Source organism: Scyliorhinus torazame, chromosome 16 (genome assembly GCF_047496885.1).
Source record: "Scyliorhinus torazame isolate Kashiwa2021f chromosome 16, sScyTor2.1, whole genome shotgun sequence".
Classification (NCBI taxonomy): Eukaryota; Metazoa; Chordata; class Chondrichthyes; order Carcharhiniformes; family Scyliorhinidae; genus Scyliorhinus; species Scyliorhinus torazame.
The window spans coordinates 157,614,418-157,635,205 of NC_092722.1; the positions used below are offsets into that span (position 1 = coordinate 157,614,418).

The 20,788-nt window shown below is 46.6% G+C and overlaps 1 protein-coding gene across 1 annotated transcript in view; it reads right to left on the minus strand.

Annotated features, from left to right (window-relative positions):
* LOC140392305 (L-seryl-tRNA(Sec) kinase) overlaps window positions 1–20,788 on the minus strand; it is a gene marked incomplete at its 5' end in the record, with an annotated part of 40,992 nt that overhangs the window by 11,993 nt on the left and 8,211 nt on the right. Inside the window, 3 exons of the mRNA XM_072477621.1 lie at window positions 9,712–9,787; window positions 12,336–12,537; window positions 14,578–14,866. Of these exons, the coding sequence (XP_072333722.1) occupies window positions 9,712–9,787; window positions 12,336–12,537; window positions 14,578–14,866 (567 nt within the window). The remainder of the gene's footprint in view (window positions 1–9,711; window positions 9,788–12,335; window positions 12,538–14,577; window positions 14,867–20,788) is intronic.

Below are 20,788 nucleotides of genomic sequence, written 5' to 3' on the forward strand. Positions count from 1 at the left end.
GCTCAGAGAGATTTTGCGTTATTTTGTTACTGTTTGTAACGGGGAAAATTGTGCTGTTAAAAAACATTAATAAAAAAAATTTTTTTTTTTTTTTTTTTAAAGTTACTGCTTGTTAGACATATGGGTTTTTTGACTTTGCAATTTCTGCATGTTGCTGTATTGTTGAGTTGTTAAATAAACTAAAATACTACTAAGAGTTGTGGAGAGAGCACACATGGGCTGTGGAGGCACTCAATTCCATTGCTGAGAGACTGCTACAGGCATTTGCAAACATGAGAGGGGCAGGACATTCTGCTGGTAAGGCCTGGCCTGGGGTCAGCCTGAGGCTGGAATTAACAACTGCGTATCCCCCTTTCTGCTTGTTTGATGGATGACAGCTGCTGACTCTTGGAGGAAGGAGGAGAGAAGGGTAGTGGCTGGTTCATCTGAATGCTTTATTCCAGGAGAGGGAGGAAGTCTGCTGCCGGTGAGGAAGGGCGACAGCCCTAATCAACTACAACATGCTGGAGGTTTGGAGGACTGATTTACCATCTGATGCTGCTTTTGTTTGGACTGCTGACTGTTTACCGTTTCTATGTTTAGAAGCCATGTATTGTTCTACCACTCCTACCTTTGTGGCCTGGACCGGGGGCTGGCTGGAGCAGGTAACCGGATATTGGGACTGCAGGAGTAGGGCGGTGGTGGCTCACGTCAACTGGACACCTTGGAGACAATAATGACACGTCCGTGTAATAATGACTGTTTCTAGTTCAAGTTTGGAAGGCCATGTTAATGGCTGGTGTCTTTGTACTGTTGCGTATTGTTGTTTAATGTTTGCTCATAAGCTTGTTATTGTATTGGTGCTGTTTTTTGTCTACTGTCTGGGCTGATGTCTTCGATATGTTTCTGCCCGTTTTTTTGTGTTTTCGTTTGGTGCACGCTGGTGGGGGTAGTTATTCGTCTCCTTCTTCCATTACCCTGTGTCAACGAGACCTTTTCCGGTGAGTTGGGCTGTCGGAGCGCCCTTCCACCGATGTGGGTCTCTGCTGCCGGGGTGCGAGGGAGGCACTGCCTCGGCAGCTGGTGCCGTTCCTTGTCTTTTGATATGCTCTGTATGGTTTGGTTATGATTTGCTGGGGATATTCCGGGCTGAATTATGCCCCTCCTGAGAGGGATGGACTGTTCACTCTCTCCTCTGCCGTGCTCAGTGTTGGAGTGGCCTATTCTGGTGGGTTGGGCTGGTGTGCCTTTCTGCTGATGTGGGGGGGGGGGGGGGGGGAGGGGAGGAGATGGTAAGTGTGTTCTGGGGTGTCATGTGTTTGGTGTCCTTGTTGTACTGCTTTCTGTATTTTGGTAATGTTATTAAACTAAAATACTACCCAATAGACCCCAACCAATAATGTTCAGGCAGGTTATAACACCTTTGGAAGGGGTTCACTGTAGGGCCCAATTGGAATTCATTATTTGAATAAAAATGTATTTCTGTATAGTCTGTATTGTCAATGTTGACTGAATGCTGTGCTGGAAGTCTCAAATCCACACAAAGTTCTGGAAACACTCAGCAGGCCGGGCAACATCTCTGGAGGGGGAACCAGTGGATGGTCTTACATTAAAACTGGAAGATGCTATTTTAAAGTGCTCCTGTAAGCAGAATTCACTGGTTAAAAATGTTGTCTTTATAATGGGTAACGTAAGCGAAGTGGAGGAATGATTTTGAACTGCTGACAATTGATTGACTAAAACATAGATGATCAGCAGTTGAAAATCAGGGGAGCATTGGATTGCCCTCTTGCAGCTAAAGACTCACTTGATACAGTTTTCATGTAGAAAGATAGCACTCTCACCAGTCCCTGGTGGGACACTGCTGGTCACAGGACACCAATTACAATTTTCAGGTACAAATCAACGGAATGTACACCACGCACATTGTCAACGTGCGCCAGTCGTGAAGCAGCTTAACCAGCTGTCCTCAGAAAAAGGCCCAGCAAATTGTTTGGGATAAAAACAAAATGCGAATCCTGGAAATCTCCAGAACAGAAAATGCTGAATAAACTCAGCAGATCTGGCAGCATCTGTAGGAAGAGAAACCGAGTTAACGTTTTGAGTGTATATGACTCTTCTCAGAGCTGTTGGGGACAATTTGGTTTCACAAAATTATTGCAGGTCACTGCCAGTCCATGGCTGACCCCTGTGGGATTGGCTCTAACCCCAACTCCACCACACCTGATCTATTGTCCATGTCAGCAAGAGAGATGATCTGTTGCCCTCCTACAACCAGTGAGCTGCAGTAGTATCATAGGATGCCCAGTTTGCCAGTGGCATTTAAATGAAGCCCGAATGCAAAAAATGACTTCAGTGGCGCAGTGTTGCAACACTGCTGACCTCGTGCCTGTTTCTGATGAAAGTTGCTCTGATAATGTAGGCTGATGCCCAGTGTCATAGAGTGGGTTATGAAAACAAGGTTTAAAAAAGTTTCCAAGTTTGAAAAGAAGCAAATGAGAGGGGATCTTATTGGAATAAATTATTAAGGGCAATTCTCTGCCCATGATGCACCCTGCATATCTTACTATTCCTGGAGAATACGGGGAGAGCCCCTAAAAGGAGTTCACACTGGGCACTGAACAGAGCGGGATGCTCCCCGCTCACGACACGGACGCAATCTGGTTCACACCCTCGCTGTCTGTGAACCGGATAAGGATATTTAAATGTGCTCAGCTGGGGTGGCACGGTGGCGCTGTGGTTAGCACTGCTGCTTCATGGCGCCGAGGACCCGGGTTCGATCCCGACCCCAGGTCACTGTCCGTGTGGAGTTTGCACATTCTCCCCGTGTCTGCATGGGTCTCACCCCCACAACCCAAAGATGTGCAGGGTAGGTGGATTGACCACGCTAAATTGCCCCTTAATTAGAAAGGGAATATCCCCACCCCCACCAGCATCAGTAGCATGCACAAAAAAGAAAACACAAAACAGCAGAAACATAGCGATGCCACCAGCCCAGACAGTAGACAAAAAACAGCACAAATACACTAACAAGCATGAGAGAAAAAATTAAACGACAATATGCAACAGTATAAAGACACCATCCATTAACATGGCCTTCCAAACTTGAACTAAAAACAGTCATTATTTCACGGAAGTGGCCAACGGCCTTCACGGACGTGTCATGGCCTCCAAGGTGTCCAGTTGAGGTAAGCCACCTCTGTAGTCCCAATGTCCGGTCATCTGCTCCAGCCAGCCCTCAGTCCAGGCCACAAAAGTAGGAGCAGTAGGAACAAACAATGGTTTCCAAACATAGAAACTGTAAACAGTCAGCAGTCCAAACAAAAGCAACATCAGATGGTAAATCAGTCTTCCAAACCTCCAGCATGTTGCAGTTGACTCAGGCCGCCGCCCTTCCTCACCAGCAGCAGAGCACCTGACTTCCTCCCTCTCCTGCAACAAAGCATTCAGATGAACCAGCCACCATCCTTCTCTCCTCCTTCCTCCAAGAGTCAGCAGCAGTAGTCCATCAAGCAAGCAGAAAGGGAGGCAGACAGTTGTTAAATCCAGCCTCAGGCTGAACCCAGGCCAGGCCTTACCAGCAGAATGTTCTGCCCTCCCTTCCTTCATCTCTCTCTCTCTCTCTCTCTCTCTCTCATATCTGCAAATGCCTGCAGCAGTCTCTCAGTAATTGAATTGAGAGCCTCCACAACCCATGTGTGCTCTCTCCACAATCCTCAGTGAGTATGAGCTCCCCCAATGAGGAGGGCGGGGAAATCATTAGCAGTTCCACCTGCATAAATAGAGCTGGCCAGTGTGGTACCAGCTGGAGGAGTGAAGCAGTGGTGAAGTACTACTACTGTATAAATGTAATTGTACATAAAGTTATTTCTTTTGACTACAAATTCATGCTGGATTTTTCATGGCCCTCAATAAAAAAAGTTACTCTTAAAAGCAATGACACGACTTCCGGGTGCGGCGATGACCAGCTGAGTCGCACGTTTCGGCAGCTCCCGGTGGAACGGACTTTTGGGCTCTTAATAAGAGCCCCAACGGCAATTTTAACGGCTAAAAGTACTGTGCGGTGAACCAGAAGGGAATCCCCCCTGGATACGGATGAAAAAAGGAGAGGAAGGTGGCCGGATTGCGGTGGATCCTTTAGAGCAGCGGCAAGGAAGGCAAGCAAAAACCAAGATGGCGTCGGAAGGTGGCCCTGAACAACACGAGTTTTTGAAACGCTGCGTGGAAGAACTCAAAAAGGAAATGAAGAAGGAGCTGTTGGCCCCGATATTACAGGCGATCGAAGGGCTAAAAGAGGAGCAAAAGACCCAGGAGCGGGAGCTTCGGGTCGTGAAGGCAAAGGCTGCCGAGAATGAGGACGACATACAGGGCCTGGTGGTGAAGACGGAGATGCACGAGGCACACCATAAACGATGTGTGGAAAGACTGGAGGTGCTGGAGAACAACGCGAGGAGGAACAACCTAAGGATTCTTGGTCTTCCTGAAGGTGCGGAGGGAGCGGATGTCGGGGCATATGTGAGCACGATGCTGCACTCGTTAATGGGAGCAGAGGCCCCGGCGTGTCCGCTGGAGGTGGAGGGAGCATACCGAGTGATGGCGCGAGGACCGAGAGCAGGAGAAATTCCTAGAGCCATAGTGGTGAGATTCCTCTGTTTTAAGGATAGAGAGATGGTCCTTAGATGGGCAAAGAAAACTCGGAGCAGTAAGTGGGAGAACGCGGTGATCCGCGTATACCAAGACTGGAGTGCGGAGGTGGCGAGGAGGAGGGCGAGCTTTAATCGGGCCAAGGCGGTGCTTCACAAAAAGATAAAATTCGGAATGCTGCAACCGGCAAGACTGTGGGTCACATATCAAGGGAGGCACCACTACTTTGAGACGGCGGATGAGGCATGGACTTTTATCGTGGAAGAAAAATTGGAATGAGCGGGTTATTAAAAAAAGAACATTTGAAACAAAGTGGTGGGGCGAGTATGGGGGCGAAGAGGGGGGTAAAAAAGGGGGAAAGAGGAGTTTTATGTTATTAATCCTGTGATGTGGTAACTTTTCTCTCTTCCACAGGAGGTGGTGGGGGGAGGAAAGGAGGTGGAGGGGATGGGGCGTTGGCCATTGGGGGCGGGGCCAAGGGGGAAGCGCGGGCTCGGTTCCCGCGCTATGATAATCATGGCGGGAATAGGGAAGCAGGAAGGAGGGGGCGTCGCACGGTGCGGGCCGAGGTCACGGGGGGGGGGGGGGGGGGGGGGGGGGGGAAGCCGAGGTCGGCCAGAGTTTGCTGACTTCTGGGAGCAACATGGGGGGTGTAACTACACTAGTGGGGGATCTAGCGGGGGGGGGGGGGTGAGAGGGGGGAATTATTGGGCTGCTGCTGCTGGGGAGAGGGGGGAGCTGGTATGGGGTGGGATGGGCGGGGGGGCACCGCCTGGGGGGGGGGACAGCTGCGTGGGAACCGGGTGAGGAGCTGGAAAAAAGGGGATGGCTAATCGACAAGGGGGGGGGGGTAAAAAGCCCCCCAACCCGGCTGATCAAGTGGAACGTGAGAGGGCTGAACGGGCCGATAAAGAGGGCACAGGTACTCGCACACCTTAAGAAACTTAAGGCAGACGTGGTTGTTACTGGAAACACACTTGAAACTGATAGACCAGGTGAGACGACGCAAAGGTTGGGTGGGGCAGGTGTTCCATTCGGGGCTAGATGCGAAAAACAGGGGGGTGGCTATATTAGTGGGGAAGCGGGTAATGTTTGAGGCAAAGACTATAGTGGCGAATAGCGGGGGCAGATACGTGATGGTGAGTGGCAAACTACAGGGTGAGACGGTGGTTTTGGTAAACGTATATGCCCCGAACTGGGATGATGCCAATTTTATGAGGCGTATGCTAGGACGCATCCCGGACCTAGAGGTGGGAAAGTTGGTAATGGGGGGAGATTTCAATATGGTATTGGAACCAGGGCTGGACAGGTCGAGGTCCAGGACTGGAAGGAGGCCGGCAGCAGCCAAGGTGCTTAAAGATTTTATGGAGCAGATGGGAGGAGTAGACCCGTGGAGATTTAGCAGACCTCGGAGTAAGGAGTTTTCGTTTTTCTCCTATGTCCACAAAGTCTATTCGCGAATAGACTTTTTTGTTTTGGGAAGGGCGTTGATCCCGAAGGTGAGGGGAACGGAGTATACGGCTATAGCCATTTCGGATCACGCTCCACATTGGGTGGACTTGGAGATAGGGGAGGAAACAGAAGGGCGCCCACCCTGGAGAATGGACATGGGACTAATGGCAGATGAGGGGGGGTGTCTAAGGGTGAGGGGGTGCATTGAAAAGTACTTGGAACACAATGATAATGGGGAGGTCCAGGTGGGAGTGGTCTGGGAGGCGCTGAAGGCAGTGGTTAGAGGGGAGCTGATATCAATAACGGCACATAAAGGAAAGCAGGAGAGTAGGGAACGGGAGTGGTTGCTGCAAGAACTTCTATGGGTGGACAGGCAATATGCGGAGGCACCGGAGGAGGGACTGTACAGGGAAAGGCAAAGGCTACACGTAGAATTTGACTTGCTGACAACGGGTACTGCAGAGGCACAGTGGAGGAAGGCACAGGGTGTACAGTACGAATATGGGGAGAAGGCGAGCAGGTTGCTGGCCTACCAATTGAGGAAAAGGGGAGCAGCGAGGGAAATAGGGGGAGTGAGGGATGAGGAAGGAGAGATGGAGCGGGGAGCGGAGAGAGTGAATGGAGTGTTCAAGGCATTTTATAAAAAATTATACGAAGCTCAACCCCCGGATGGGAGGGAGAGAATGATGGGCTTTCTGGACCGGCTGGAATTTCCCAAGGTGGAGGAGCAGGAAAGGGTGGGACTGGGAGCACAGATTGAAATAGAGGAAGTAGTGAAAGGAATTAGGAGCATGCAGGCGGTGAAGGCTCCGGGACCGGATGGATTCCCAGTTGAATTTTACAGGAAATATGTGGACTTGCTCGCCCCGCTACTGATGAGGACCTTTAATGAGGCAAAGGAAAGGGGACAGCTGCCCCCGACTATGTCTGAGGCAACGATATCGCTTCTCCTAAAGAAGGAAAAGGACCCGCTGCAATGCGGGTCCTATAGACCTATTTCCCTCCTAAATGTAGACGCTAAGATTCTGGCCAACGTAATGGCAATGAGGATAGAGGATTGTGTCCCGAGGGTGGTCCATGAGGACCAAACTGGGTTTGTGAAGGGGAGACAGCTGAATACGAATATACGGAGGCTGCTAGGGGTAATGATGATGCCCCCACCAGAGGGGGAAGCGGAGATAGTGGTGGCGATGGATGCCGAGAAAGCATTTGATAGAGTGGAGTGGGATTATCTGTGGGAGGTGCTGAGGAGATTTGGTTTTGGAGATGAATATGTTGGATGGGTGCAGCTGTTGTATAGGGCCCCAGTGGTGAGCGTGGTCACGAATGGACGGGGATCTGCATACTTTTGGCTCCATAGAGGGACAAGGCAGGGATGCCCTCTGTCCCCATTATTGTTTGCACTGGCGATTGAGCCCCTGGCAATAGCATTGAGGGGTTCCAAGAAGTGGAGGCGAGTACTTAGAGGAGGAGAAGAACACCGGGTATCTCTGTATGCGGATGATTTGTTGTTATATGTAGCGGACCCGGCGGAGGGGATGCCAGAGATATTGCGAACACTTCGGGAGTTTGGAGAATTCTCAGGATATAAACTGAACATGGGGAAAAGTGAGTTGTTTGTGGTGCATCCAGGGGAGCAGAGCAGAGAAATAGAGGACTTTCCGCTGAGGAAGGTAACAAGGGACTTTCGTTACTTGGGGATCCAGATAGCCAAGAATTGGGGTACATTGCATAGGTTAAATTTAACGCGATTGGTGGAACAAATGGAGGAGGACTTCAAGAGATGGGACATGGTATCCCTGTCACTGGCAGGGAGGGTGCAGGCGGTTAAAATGGTAGTCCTCCCGAGATTCCTCTTTGTGTTTCAGTGCCTCCCGGTGGTAATCACGAAGGCTTTTTTCAAAAGGATCGAAAAGAGTATCATGAGTTTTGTGTGGGCCGGGAAGACCCCGAGAGTGAGGAAGGGATTCTTACAGCGTAGTAGGGATAGGGGGGGGCTGGCACTACCGAGCCCAAGTGAGTACTACTGGGCCGCCAATATCTCAATGGTGAATAAGTGGATGGGAGAAGAGGAGGGAGCGGCGTGGAAGAGATTGGAGAGGGCGTCCTGTAGGGGGACTAGCCTACAAGCTATGGTGACGGCCCCATTGCCGTTCTCACCGAAGAAATACACCACAAGCCCGGTGGTGGTGATGACTTTGAAAATTTGGGGACAGTGGAGACGGCACAGGGGAAAGACGGGAGCCTTGGTGGGGTCCCCGATAAGAAACAACCATAGGTTTGCCCCGGGGAGAATGGATGGGGGATTTGGAATATGGCAAAGAGCAGGAGTAACGCAACTGAAAGATCTGTTTGTGGATGGGAAGTTCGCAAGTCTGGGAGCGCTGACCTAGAAATATGGGTTGCCCCAAGGGAATGCATTCCGGTATATGCAACTGAGGGCTTTTGCGAGGCAACAGGTGAGGGAATTCCCGCAGCTCCAGACGCATGAGGTGCAGGACAGAGTGATCTCGAAGACATGGGTGGCGGACGGTAAGGTGTCAGATATATATAGGGAAATGAGGGACGAGGGGGAGATTATGGTAGATGAGCTGAAAGGGAAATGGGAAGAAGAGCTGGGGGAGGAGATTGAGGAGGGGCTGTGGGCGGATGCCCTAAGTAGGGTAAACTCATCGTCCTCGTGTGCCAGGCTAAGCCTGATTCAATTTAAGGTGTTACACAGGGCGCATATGACTGGAGCACGGCTCAGTAAATTTTTTGGGGTAGAGGATAGGTGTGCGAGATGCTCGAGAAGCCCAGCAAATCACACCCACATGTTCTGGTCATGTCCGGCACTACAGGGGTTCTGGGTGGGGGTGACAAAGGTGCTTTCGAAAGTAGTGGGGGTCCAGGTCGAACCAAGCTGGGGGTTGGCTATATTTGGGGTTGCACAAGAGCCGGGAGTACAGGAGGCGAGAGAGGCCGATGTTTTGGCCTTTGCGTCCCTAGTAGCCCGGCGCAGGATACTGTTGATGTGGAAGGAAGCCAAGCCCCCGGGGGTGGAGACCTGGATAAATGACATGGCAGGGTCTATAAAGCTGGAACGGATTAAGTTCGTCCTAAGGGGATCGGCTCAAGGGTTCACCAGGCGGTGGCAACCGTTCGTCGAATACCTCACAGAAAGATAGAGGGAATGGAAAAGAAGAAGGTAGCAGCAGCAGCCCGGGGGGGGGGGGGGGGGGGGGGAGGGGGGAGGAACCAGAAGGACTCTCAGGGTTGTTAATATATATGTATAATATGTATAGGTCGTTGCTATAAATAATTGTATATTGGACTGTTAATCATATTTTTGGAGAGTGTTTATCTGAGACAAGGCAGTTGCCATTTAGTTTTAGTTTTTGTTTTTGTTATATATTATTTATTCTTTGTTTATAAAACAGGTCATTGTTATTTATACTGTTATATTATTGTGTAAAGGATACACAATGTACTGTGATGGTTGACCAAAAATTTTCACTAAAATATTTATTTTAAAAAAAAGCAATGACACAAGAAACATTACTTCGTTCTACCTACATTCTCGTGTGCCAGATCAACATTTAAAAATTACAATTTTATTTAGGATATACATTAAATGATGTAAACCATTGCATTTACCTTTTGTGCAATGTTTTCTTCAAATGGCTTCTCTGGATTTTCCAATGTAACATCAAGCAGCTCAAACACCTTCTGGCTGTAAAAAAATGAATGAATGTGAAAGTGACCAGTGAATGTAATGTTGCTGTTATCTAACCGTACTTTAGACCTTATCCTACCTTAGACCCTAACCTACATCTAAAAAATTGACCTGACAGTTTTGTTGGTGTTTCACTCGAATTCTTTTCCTTAGCAATATTTACTCTCAGAAGTGGCAGAGAAGGAACATTGTAAAAATTACAAACAGAAATGCTGGAAATTCTTAATTGGTCTGGCAGCTCTGTGGCAAACTCTTCACAGAGTACCAACCTGCTGAGTGTTTTCAGCATTTTCTATTTTAATTTCAAATATCAGAACCTGCATTATTTTGCTTTTGTAAAAAAAGCCTCCGACATGCTTTGTTTTTGAAGTTCTGATTCCTCTTCAAAAAATATTCACGTTTTATCCTGCCTTCCTAAAAACACAGACCCCTTGCTTGTTTATAATTTGACTCTACTTCTTGCACTTCTGTATCTCACCAAATGGCTTTAATAGTGATAATGATCAGTGAGGCCTGATCACAATGACTTTCTTCAGATACTATTGGATATTAGGTCAAGAACAGAAACTCTAGCCAGCTCTCTATTTCCTTCACCTACAGTGCCTTGATGCAAATGATAATGCCAATGTGTGAGAGCAAGAATTTCAGGACAAATTAGGGATGCAACATTCCTTCTCTGTATACCTGTTGCACCAATTCAGAGTAAGTGCATGTGTAGCCACTGGATGGCCACTTCCCGACTTAAAATGCAGAACCGCAAAGGCTGAAGGGAAATTCAGCCAACACAGGCAAAAACTAGCAGGTGCAAGTTTTTGTGTGTCATAGACTCTGCAGAAACCCAGAAAGCACCGATACAAGCAGCCATCTCCATAGTAATGTAGCAGCCATCTACATAGTAATGAGCGATCCCCGGGAACAATCAAAACATTTTAAGGTAAACAAGGCCAAGTCAGACTCCTCGGCGCCAGCAGGAGACAACACAAAAGAGGTTAACGGACACTTAAAGACCGCCCAACGATCAGGGAACAGCTCCAGTATTGTAGAAATCGAACCAAGTGATTGGAACAAAGTCCAATCACTTGAAACTAGGTACGGGGTCCGGTCCGAAGGACAAGAAGCCCTTGGGGACTATAAAGTAAAGCCCCCAAGTTCAAATTGTCCTTCTTGACAGGGTCACTCAGCAACGCGAAGCAGCCCCTGAGAGTGAACTGTCCGGCAGCCTCCATGCAAGTAAGTCTCAAGTCAACGCTCGCTACGAGATAGGCTCTCCTAGCTACCAGTCCATACCAGCTTTTGAATCCTGCAGACTCAGAACCCGAACGAAAGGCCATTTTTGTTCCCTTGACCTGGTGGGCCAGTCCGAAGCTAAGTATAGGTCTGTTAGTGATAGAAATAGCCTAGAAAGTAGAGTTTATGCATGAGTAGTGCAAGAGGAAGTCAGAGGCTGGGAATTTGCAGCAACTAAGTCACCACCTGTCTCTAAAGTCTGCCCGCCATCTGCAAAAGAGTGTGGTAGAATATTTCACTTACTGGAATGAGTGCAGCTCCAACAACACCATTCAGGACAAAGCACTCCATTTGACTGGCACCCATGGCCACCCACAAGAAGCACTGTGGCAACTTGCCAAGGCTCCTTCAAAAGCACCTTCCAAGCTCGCAGCCTCTACCACTAAAAAGGACAACGGCAGCAGATGCATAAAACACCAGCATATTCATGTTCTCTTACACGTCAAACACAATCTTGACTTGAAACTATAATTGCCATTCCTCCACTATCACTGGGCCAAAAACTTGGAATTCCCTCCCTAACAGCACTGTGGATGTACTTACACTAGATGGGCTGCAATAGTTCAAGTAAGCAGCTCACACCTTTTCAAGGGCAATAAGGCAAAGGTAACAAATACTAGCCCTGCTAGCATTCGCATGCCATTATAGGGGTGGCTTAGCACAGGGCTAAAGAGCTGGCTTTTAAAGCAGACCAAGGCAGGCCAGCAGCACTGTTCAATTCCCATACCAGCCTCCCCAAACAGGCGCCGGAATGTGGTGACTAGGGGCTTTTCACAGTAACTTCCTTTGAAGCCTACTTGTGACAATAAGTGATTTTCATTTCATTTCATGAAAGGATAGAAAATAATTACCAGTGGACTACTGTCACTATTTATACCAAACACAGTTAAGGTTATGAAAAAAATTGAAGACAAGACCCAAAATAGAATTACTTCAATTTATACAATGCAGGATTTGCAAGATTGCTAAGTTTTGATTTTCTCCAGGTTGCTATTAAAGCAGGAATTCTTTAGCACACTTCAATTTGACACATTGAGCTTCCATCCTATCAATCAAAGTTCCATTGACGTGCAGGTCTGTCAATGGGATCAATATAAATCCTGAAATATTCTCAGAAAATCACACTCCCAACAATTAATTGAAGAAAATTAATTTCCAAAAAACATTGATGTACAATTTCACTTACTTTTTTTTGTCTTTTTCCTAATTTAAAACAAGTGTGAAAGTAGGTTTCTGGTAATTAGCACTTAACACTTACATATCCTCTTCCAGTTCATTTTCTGCACTTTTCATTATCAAACTGGTCTTTTCCCATGAATTTTTCTCAGGATCGGGTAGCTGGATTTTTGCTGACATCAACCGTATTGTTTCATCGTTTACCAGACTGCCTCGTTCATGATTTCTCTGCAGGCACAATTCAAGTGGGCACTCCAGAAACAGCTGAAAGAAGCCTAGGGAATCTTTTAAAGAAATATGTAACTGACGATTATTTGATCTTAAGTATCATTTCTAAAGTTATAATGAAGCATATTATTTAAAAGTGAGACACAATGGGAAAGAACCTGCTTCTGCACTCACTGGCCTGGGAATTTGATTCCACAAAAGTGATTGGGTTTAAAATCATTGTCTGGTGAGTGCAGAAATGGAATTTCTACCCCAGTATATAGTATATTAGTGCACATTTGAGTTTCTCTGAGGAACAATACAAAGTACTGCGAATGACAGTAGTCATGTCAAGCACTCCCAAGCCTGGTACATTAAATTCAATACGAAACTAAGTCTACCTGATCCAATCAATGTGCATTCCTGCATTGCACCATTCTGAAATTTACATGTTTCGCTTAGGACCCCTGTGTGGTTTTTCTGAATGAGATATTCAGTTTAGAAATGGTAACTAACACCTAAAAGCTCCAGCCACCATTCTGAAGCATTCCTGAGATGAGAGTAAAACAAACCAAACCCTGGCTAGGGACATGGCCTGGAAGGAAATGAAATGAAAATGAAAATCGCTTATTGTCACAAATAGGCTTCAAATGAAGTTACTGTGAAAAGCCCCTAGTCGACACATTCCGGCAGTCGACACATTCCGGCGCCTGTTCGGGAAGGCTGGTACAGGAATTGAACAGTGCTGCTGGCCTGCCTTGGTCTGCTTTAAAGTCAGCTCTTTAGCCTTGTGCTAAACCAGCCCCTATGAAGGATGCAGAATTCTTGCAATCCTAATCATTTCAATAGTACAGAAAATCTCACTGGAACATTTTCCAATCTATCACTGCCCGATGTAGACATATGAACAAAGGGTGTACACAAGCGATCACAACATCAACATGTGTAAAGGAACAAAAGATCCTTGGCGTGCATATGCACACATCCATGACTGGTACAGAAGGTGGTTAAGAAGACATGCAGGATATACTTTTATTAGCTGATGCATAGAATATCAGAGCAGGGAGGTTATGCTAGAACTGAAGAAAATACTAGTCAGTCTACCACACACAGTTCTGATCGTCACATTACAAGATGTGATTGCATTAGAAAGGGTAAATAGAAGATTTACAAGGATATTGCCAGGATTGATTAATCTTAGCTATGAGGGAAGATTGGATAGGCTAAGTTGTTTCTATTGCAACAGAGGAAACTGGGAGGAAATTTTGTTGAGATGTATAAAATAAAGGTCTAAGAAGATTGGATAGGAAAACCCTATTCCCCTTTGCACAAGAGGTCAATAACCAGAGGACATAGGTTTAAAGTAATTGGTAAAAGGGTTACAGGAGTGCAGAGAATTCGTTTTTTTACCCAAAGGATAGTGGCGGTCTGGAACTCTCTGAAAAGGTGGGAGAAGCAGAAACTCTAATCATTTTTTTTTAAAGTACTTAAATATGCACTTGAAATGCCATGACCCAAAATGATGTGGACCAAGAGCTGAAAAGTGGGTTAAGCAGTACAGCTCTCTTTGGCTAGCACTGACACAAGGTCCAATGGCCCCCCTTTTGAGCTATAAAATTCCATGAGCTATGCTTCAAACAAAAGGTAAACTGTCTACACTTTCTCTGTTAATAAGGAATCTAGTACTACATATAGCAAAACGCAGCCTTTCTTTGACAAAATTTAATTCTGCAGTTCTTAAGGTTAGATAGTAACGACAGTCTTCCATTATTTGAAATTTAGCCAGTACTATGCTATTTACTAATTCTGTATCATAATTCTATTTTTAAGGGACTTGTGTTGATGGCAAAATATTTAATGAAAATATATCAAAACAAGTTTAGGCTATTTGCATCTTGCCACTGAACCAGAAAGTCTCAAAACATTCAATTTACAAGAAAATGCTACATTGAAAGGCTGAAAAATATCAGTAGAGGCGCTGAATGTTAAAATCATCTTTGGAAGCAAGTAGTGAGCAAAGCAGATACAAAATACGTCATTGTCTAATATTTGTATAAATAATCTTAATTTACATACAATTGTGGGTTAACAAATATTGCTTGCTTCAGGAGACTTACTTCGCCTTGCTATCTGGTAAACTTCGTATCTCATGCTTTGATAGTAGAAGTTGTCATCTAAAATTATAACTAAGGGTCTTGAATACGTGTTGCAAACTGAATATTGTTGCACTCCACGGTGGGTTTCTCCAGAAATGATATGCTGCTGTTTCAGTGACTGAATGAAACATTCCCATGTTGAATCACTTTCACTGCCTGAAACCAACAGGTAGCCATTCCCAAAAAGAGCCTGTATTAAGCGTTCAATGTACACCAACAGCTTTTGCCTGTACAATTTCCAGAGTGAACCCTGTGGATCCAAAAACACAAATTATTTTTAAAAATCAGAGATACGTGAATATAAATGTAATTCTACAACATGGATTGAATTTGTATTGAATTGTTGGAAATAAATAAATGTAAAAGACAAAAGGTATGTTTAAACTGGGATTTTCCAACCCTGGTCCGACGACAGATCGCATCCCGGCAGGTGGGGCGAGCCAATCAAAAGTCCACTCACTTTGTCAGACCGAAAGATCCCACCCTTAGACTATCATTTTTGGTCCCCTTCCCTAAAGAAGAATATACTTGCTTTAGAGTGAGCATAACAGTTCGCTAGGCTTATTCCTGGGATGGGGGTGGGATTGTCCCATGAGGAGAGATCGAATAGATTAGGCCTGTATTCCAGAGTTTAGAAGAGTGAGAAAAGCATAGCATTATTTTTGGGTTGTCAGGATAGACACAGGATGTTTCTCCTGGCTATGGAGTTTAAAATTAGGGATTACAACCTCACGGGGATTGCAGTGGTTCACCACCAGCTCACTACCACCTTCTCAAGGACAATTAGGGATGGGAAATAAATACTGCCTCGCCCCATCCCATCAATACATTTTTATAAAAACGGACTGAGACATGGAGAAATGTTTTCACTCTGAATCTTTGGAATTCTCTACCCCAGAGCACTATAGCAGCACGGGTAGCATAGTGGTTAGCACAATTGCTTCACAGCTTGAGGGTCCCAGGTTCTATTCCCGGTTTGGGTCACTGTCTGTGCGGAGTCTGCACGTTCTTCCCGTGTGTGCGTGGGTTTCCTCCGGGTGCTCCGGTTTCGTCCCACAGTCCAAAGATGTGCAGGTTAGGTGGATTGGCCACGCTAAATTGCCCTTCGTGTCCAAATTTACCCATAGAGTTGGGTGGCGTTACTGGGTATGGGGATAGGGTGGGGGGGTAGGCTTGGGTAGGGTGCTCTTTCCAAGAGCCGGTGCAGACTCGATGGGCCGAAAGGCCTCCTTCTGCACTGTAAATTCTATGATTACTATGGATACTGTTATTGAGTATTTTCAAGACAAGAGATCAATCATTTTGGGTTATTAAGGGAATGGAGGGATTTGGAGTTAGTGCAGAAAGGTGCAATTGCGAAAGATGATCAGCCATGGTCTTACTGAATGGCAGAGCATGCTCAAAGGGCCGGATAGCCAACCACTGTTCTTATTTCATTTAAACTTATCAATACAACTTCATGTTTAATTCAGTTTAGTCCACTTCTAGAGTCATTCACAATGGATAATCATTCTATTCTCAACTGAATAATGCACTATCCAACACATTTTAATAAAACATTCTTTGACAGAAACAGTATTTACCCAACATGATATCTGCATGAAAGGCATTCCATTGGAATCAATATGGATCCAATATGGATTGACATTTGTTTTAACAAATAGATTGAAAGCAGAGAGTATACAGAACTTGAGGTTGTGTTTTCATATAATAAAAATCAATATTGTACAAATGCCAGAAATGGGATTACAATCTAAGAAATTTACCATATCCCAGACTGAGGGGTTATACTTATCAGGGAAGATTGAACATGTTAATGTTCTTTTCTCAAACAAGAGAGACTGAGGGTGAGAGATATACAAGATTATGAGGGTTTGATAAGATAGGAAATTAGGTGGATTGGCCACGCTAAAAATTGTCCTTAGAGTCCAACGATTAGGTGGATTATGGGATTATGGGCCAAGGTTAGGGAGCACTTTCAGAGTCGGTGCAGAAATTATTCAGTCACAATTGCAATAGTATGTTTTTATGGACAGGAACACAAACATGCACAAACCTTTGAATATATTAGTTTACAGAATGAGGAAATTTTAAAACTGTTTGTAACTGAACTGGTTTGAAATATTGAGTTTTCTGTTCAGTTTTGGTACCCCTGCACATTGAGGTTTGCTAGTGTCACACGGGAGGGTTTAAACTAGTATGGCAGGGGGGTGGGCACCGGAACAATTGGTCAGAAGGTGAAAGCATTGAGGGAGAACTAGGGAATAGGGCCAGTATGGCTCTGAGGAAGAGCAGGCAGGGAGATGTTGCTGAACACAGCTGGTCTGGTGGCCTGAAGTGCATATGTTTTAATGCAACAAGTATTACGGGTAAGGCAGATGAACTTAGAGCTTGGATTAGTACTTGGAACTATGATGTTGTTGCCATTACAGAGACCTGGTTGAGGGAAGGACAGATTGGCAGCTAAACGTTCCAGGATTTAGATGTTTCAGGCGGGATAGAGGGGGATGTAAAAGGGGTGGCGGAGTTGCGTTACTGGTTCGGGAGAATATCACAGCTGTACTACGGGAGGACACCTCAGAGGGCAGCGAGGCTATATGGGTAGAGATCAGGAACAGCCAGTGGGAGATAGAGGAGCAGATAGGGAGACAGATTTTCGAAACGAGTAAAAACAACAGGGTTGTTGTGATGGGAGACTTCAACTTCCCCAATATTGACTGGGACTCACTTAGCGCTAGGAGATTAGACGGGGCAGAGTTTGTAAGGAGCATCCAGGAGGGCTTCTTAAAACAATATGTAGACAGTCCAACTAGGGAAGGGGCTGTACTGTATTGGGGAATGAGCCCAGCCAGGTGGCAGAAGTTTCAGTAGGGGAGCATTTCGGGAACAGTGACCACAATTCAGTAAGTTTTAAAGTGCTGGTGGACAAGGATAAGAGTGGTCCTAGGGTGAATGTGCTAAATTGGGGGAAGGCTAATTATAACAATATTAGGCGGGAACTGAAGAACCTAGATTGGGGGCAGATGTTCGAGGGTAAATCAACATCTGACATGTGGGAGGCTTTCAAATATCAGTTGAAAGGAATTCAGGACCGGCATGTTCCTGTGCGGAAGAAGGATAAATACAGCAAATTTCGGAAACCTTGGATAACAAGAGATATTGTAGGCCTCGTCAAAATGAAAAAGGAGGCATTTGTCAGGGCGAGAAGGCTGGGAACAGACGAAGCCTGTGTGGAATATAAAGAAAGTAGGAAGGACCTTAAGCAAGTAGTTAGGAGGGATAGAAGGGGTCACGAAACGTCATTGACAAATAGGGTTACGGAAAATCCCAAGGCTTTTTACACGTACATAAAAAGCAAGAGGAAAGGGTTGGCCCACTGAAGAATAGGCAAGGGAATCTATGTGTGGAGCCAGAGGAAATGGGTGAGGTACTAAATCAATACTTTGCATCAGTATTCACCAAAGAGAAGTAATTGGTGGATGTTGAGTCTGGAGAAGGGTGTGTAGATAGACTGGGTCACATTGAGATTCAAAAAGACGAGGTGCTGGGCGTCTTGAAAAATATTAAGGTAGATAAGTCCCCAGGGCCTGATGGGATCTACCCCAGAATACTGAAGGAGGCTAGAGAGGAAATTGCTGAGGCCTTGACAGAAATCTTTGGATCCTCACGGTCTTCAGGTGATGTCCCGGATGGCTGGAGAATAGCCAATGTTGTTCCTTATGAAGGGTAGCAAGGATAATCCAGGGAACTATAGGCCGGTGAGCCTTACGTCAGTGGTAGGGAAATTACTGGAGAGAATTCTTCGAGACAGGATCTACTCCCATTTGGACGTAAATAGACGTATTAGTGAGAGGTAGCATGGTTTTGTGAAGGGGACGTTATGTCTCACTAACTTGATAAGAGTTTTTTTAAGAGGTCACAAAGATGATTGATGCAGGTAGGGCAGTGGATGTTGTCTATATGGACTTCAGTAAGGTCTTTGACAAGGTCCCTCATGGTAGACTGGTACAAAAGGTGAAGTCACACGGGATCAGGGGTGAGCTGGCAAGGTTGATACAGAACTGGCTAGGTCATAGAAGGCAGAGAGTAGCAATGGAAGGGTGCTTTTCTAATTGGAGGGCTGTGACTAGTGGTGTTCCGCAGGGATCAGTGCTGGGACCTTTGCTGTTCGTAGCATATATAAATGATTTGGAGGAAAATGTAACTGGTCTGATTCGTAAGTTTGCAGATGACACAAAGGTTGGTGGAATTGCGGATAGCGATGAGGACTGTCAGAGGATACAGCAGGATTGAGATCGTTTGGAGACTTGGGCGGAGAGATGGCAGATGGAGTTTAATCTGGACAAATGTGAGGAAGTGCATTTTGGAAGGTCTAATGCAGATAGGGAATATACAGTGAATGGTAGAACCCTCAACAGTATTGAAAGTCAAGGAGATCTAGGTGTACAGGACCACAGGTCACTGAAAGGGGCAACACAGGTGGAGAAGGGAGTCAAGAAGGCATACGGCATGCTTGCCTTCATTGGCCGGGGCATTAAGTATAAGAATTGGCAAGTCATGTTGCAGCTGTATAGAACCTTAGTTTTGTGAGGGCCACGAAGAATCCAGCACGAGTTTCAAGGATACAAGAAATAACATTTATTTACAATAACATATACACAACAGCAGCAACCTCACTTGCTGCTTACTCCTTCCTGCTAAAACTGGCCAGCTTTATTTATACAGGGAGTCTGCTAATGATTTCTCCGCCCCCCTCATTGGGGAAGCTCATACTCCCACAGGATTGTGGGATTGTCATTCCTCCCCAGCCAATGGTAAACAGGCAGGTTATAACATCCCTCCCCCCCCCGAAGTCCAAGAAATCCACCGAAGACCCTGGCGAAAGAGGGCGTCGGACTTGTTTTGCCGCAGGCTGGACACCATTTGCACGAGGCGCTGGATCGGGCGGCGTGTAACGAGACGGAGAGTGGCGCTTCCGTGATGAACGGCATAACGGTTGTACATCCGCGGCCCGTGGGCCCGAGGATTCCCCCTCCGATGCGTCCTGTGTCTCCATCTCGGAGTCAGAGTCTACTGCCTCTGTCATCTCGCCGTCTCTATCTCCGCGCAGTTCTGTAACGACCGGCACAGGCTTTGAGTGAGGCACCAGAGGAAGATTGTGAGGACTACTTTCCATTGTCTCTGGTCTCTGCAGCTGTAGAAATGATCTGGGGGCGGGGAATCTTTGGAAAGGATAGTCTTCTGGACCGAACGTGGTCTACATGTTTGCGCTGGAGACGACCCTGGGCTTGCACCTGGTAAGATCTAGGGCCCGTTTGGCGAAAGATTAAGCCAGGGACCCACTGGGCACCCCCAGCAAAATTTCGAATGAACACTGTGTCACCGGGTGCAAACTGCCGAATTGGCCGATGCCGAGACAAACCCTGTCCCTGCTATTCTTGTGTGCGGCGTACCTTTGTGCCAATGTCCGGGAAAACCATACTAAGGCGGGTGCGAAGTCTCCGGCCCATTAGGAGTTCTGCGGGAGATACCCCAGTCACCGCATCGGGGGTGGTTCGATACAAAAACAAAAAACGACCCAGTCTCGTGTCCATTGACCCGGAAGACTGCTTTTTTAGGCCTCGTTTGGATGTCTGCACTGCGCGCTCTGCCAACCCATTTGAAGCCGGGTGGTGAGGGGCAGTGCAGATATGGCATATACCGTTCATCTTCATGAACCTCGCAAACTCCTCACTGGTGAATGGAGTGCCGTTATCCGTGACCACCTCGGGGAGGCCATGTGTACTAAAAGACAAACGCATCTTCTCAATTGTTGCGCAGGACCTTGTGCCTAGCATCTTATGCACCTCTAGCCATTTAGACTGGGCGTCGATTAATAAAAGGAACATGGATCCTTGAAAAGCGCCGGCGAAATCCGCATGCAAGCGCGCCCAAGGCCGCCCTGGCCATTCCCAGTGATGTAGGGGCGCGGCTGGCAGAAGCTTCTGATGCTCCTGGCAAATGGAGCAGTTTTGGGCCACCTTCTCAAAGTCGGTGTCGAGGCCTGGCCACCAGACATAACTCCGGGCCAACATTTTCATTTTGGTCACATATGGATGCCCATTGTGCAAGTCTCTTAGTATTAGCTCCTGTCCTTTTTCCGGGACAATCACACGCGTCCCCCACAAGAGGA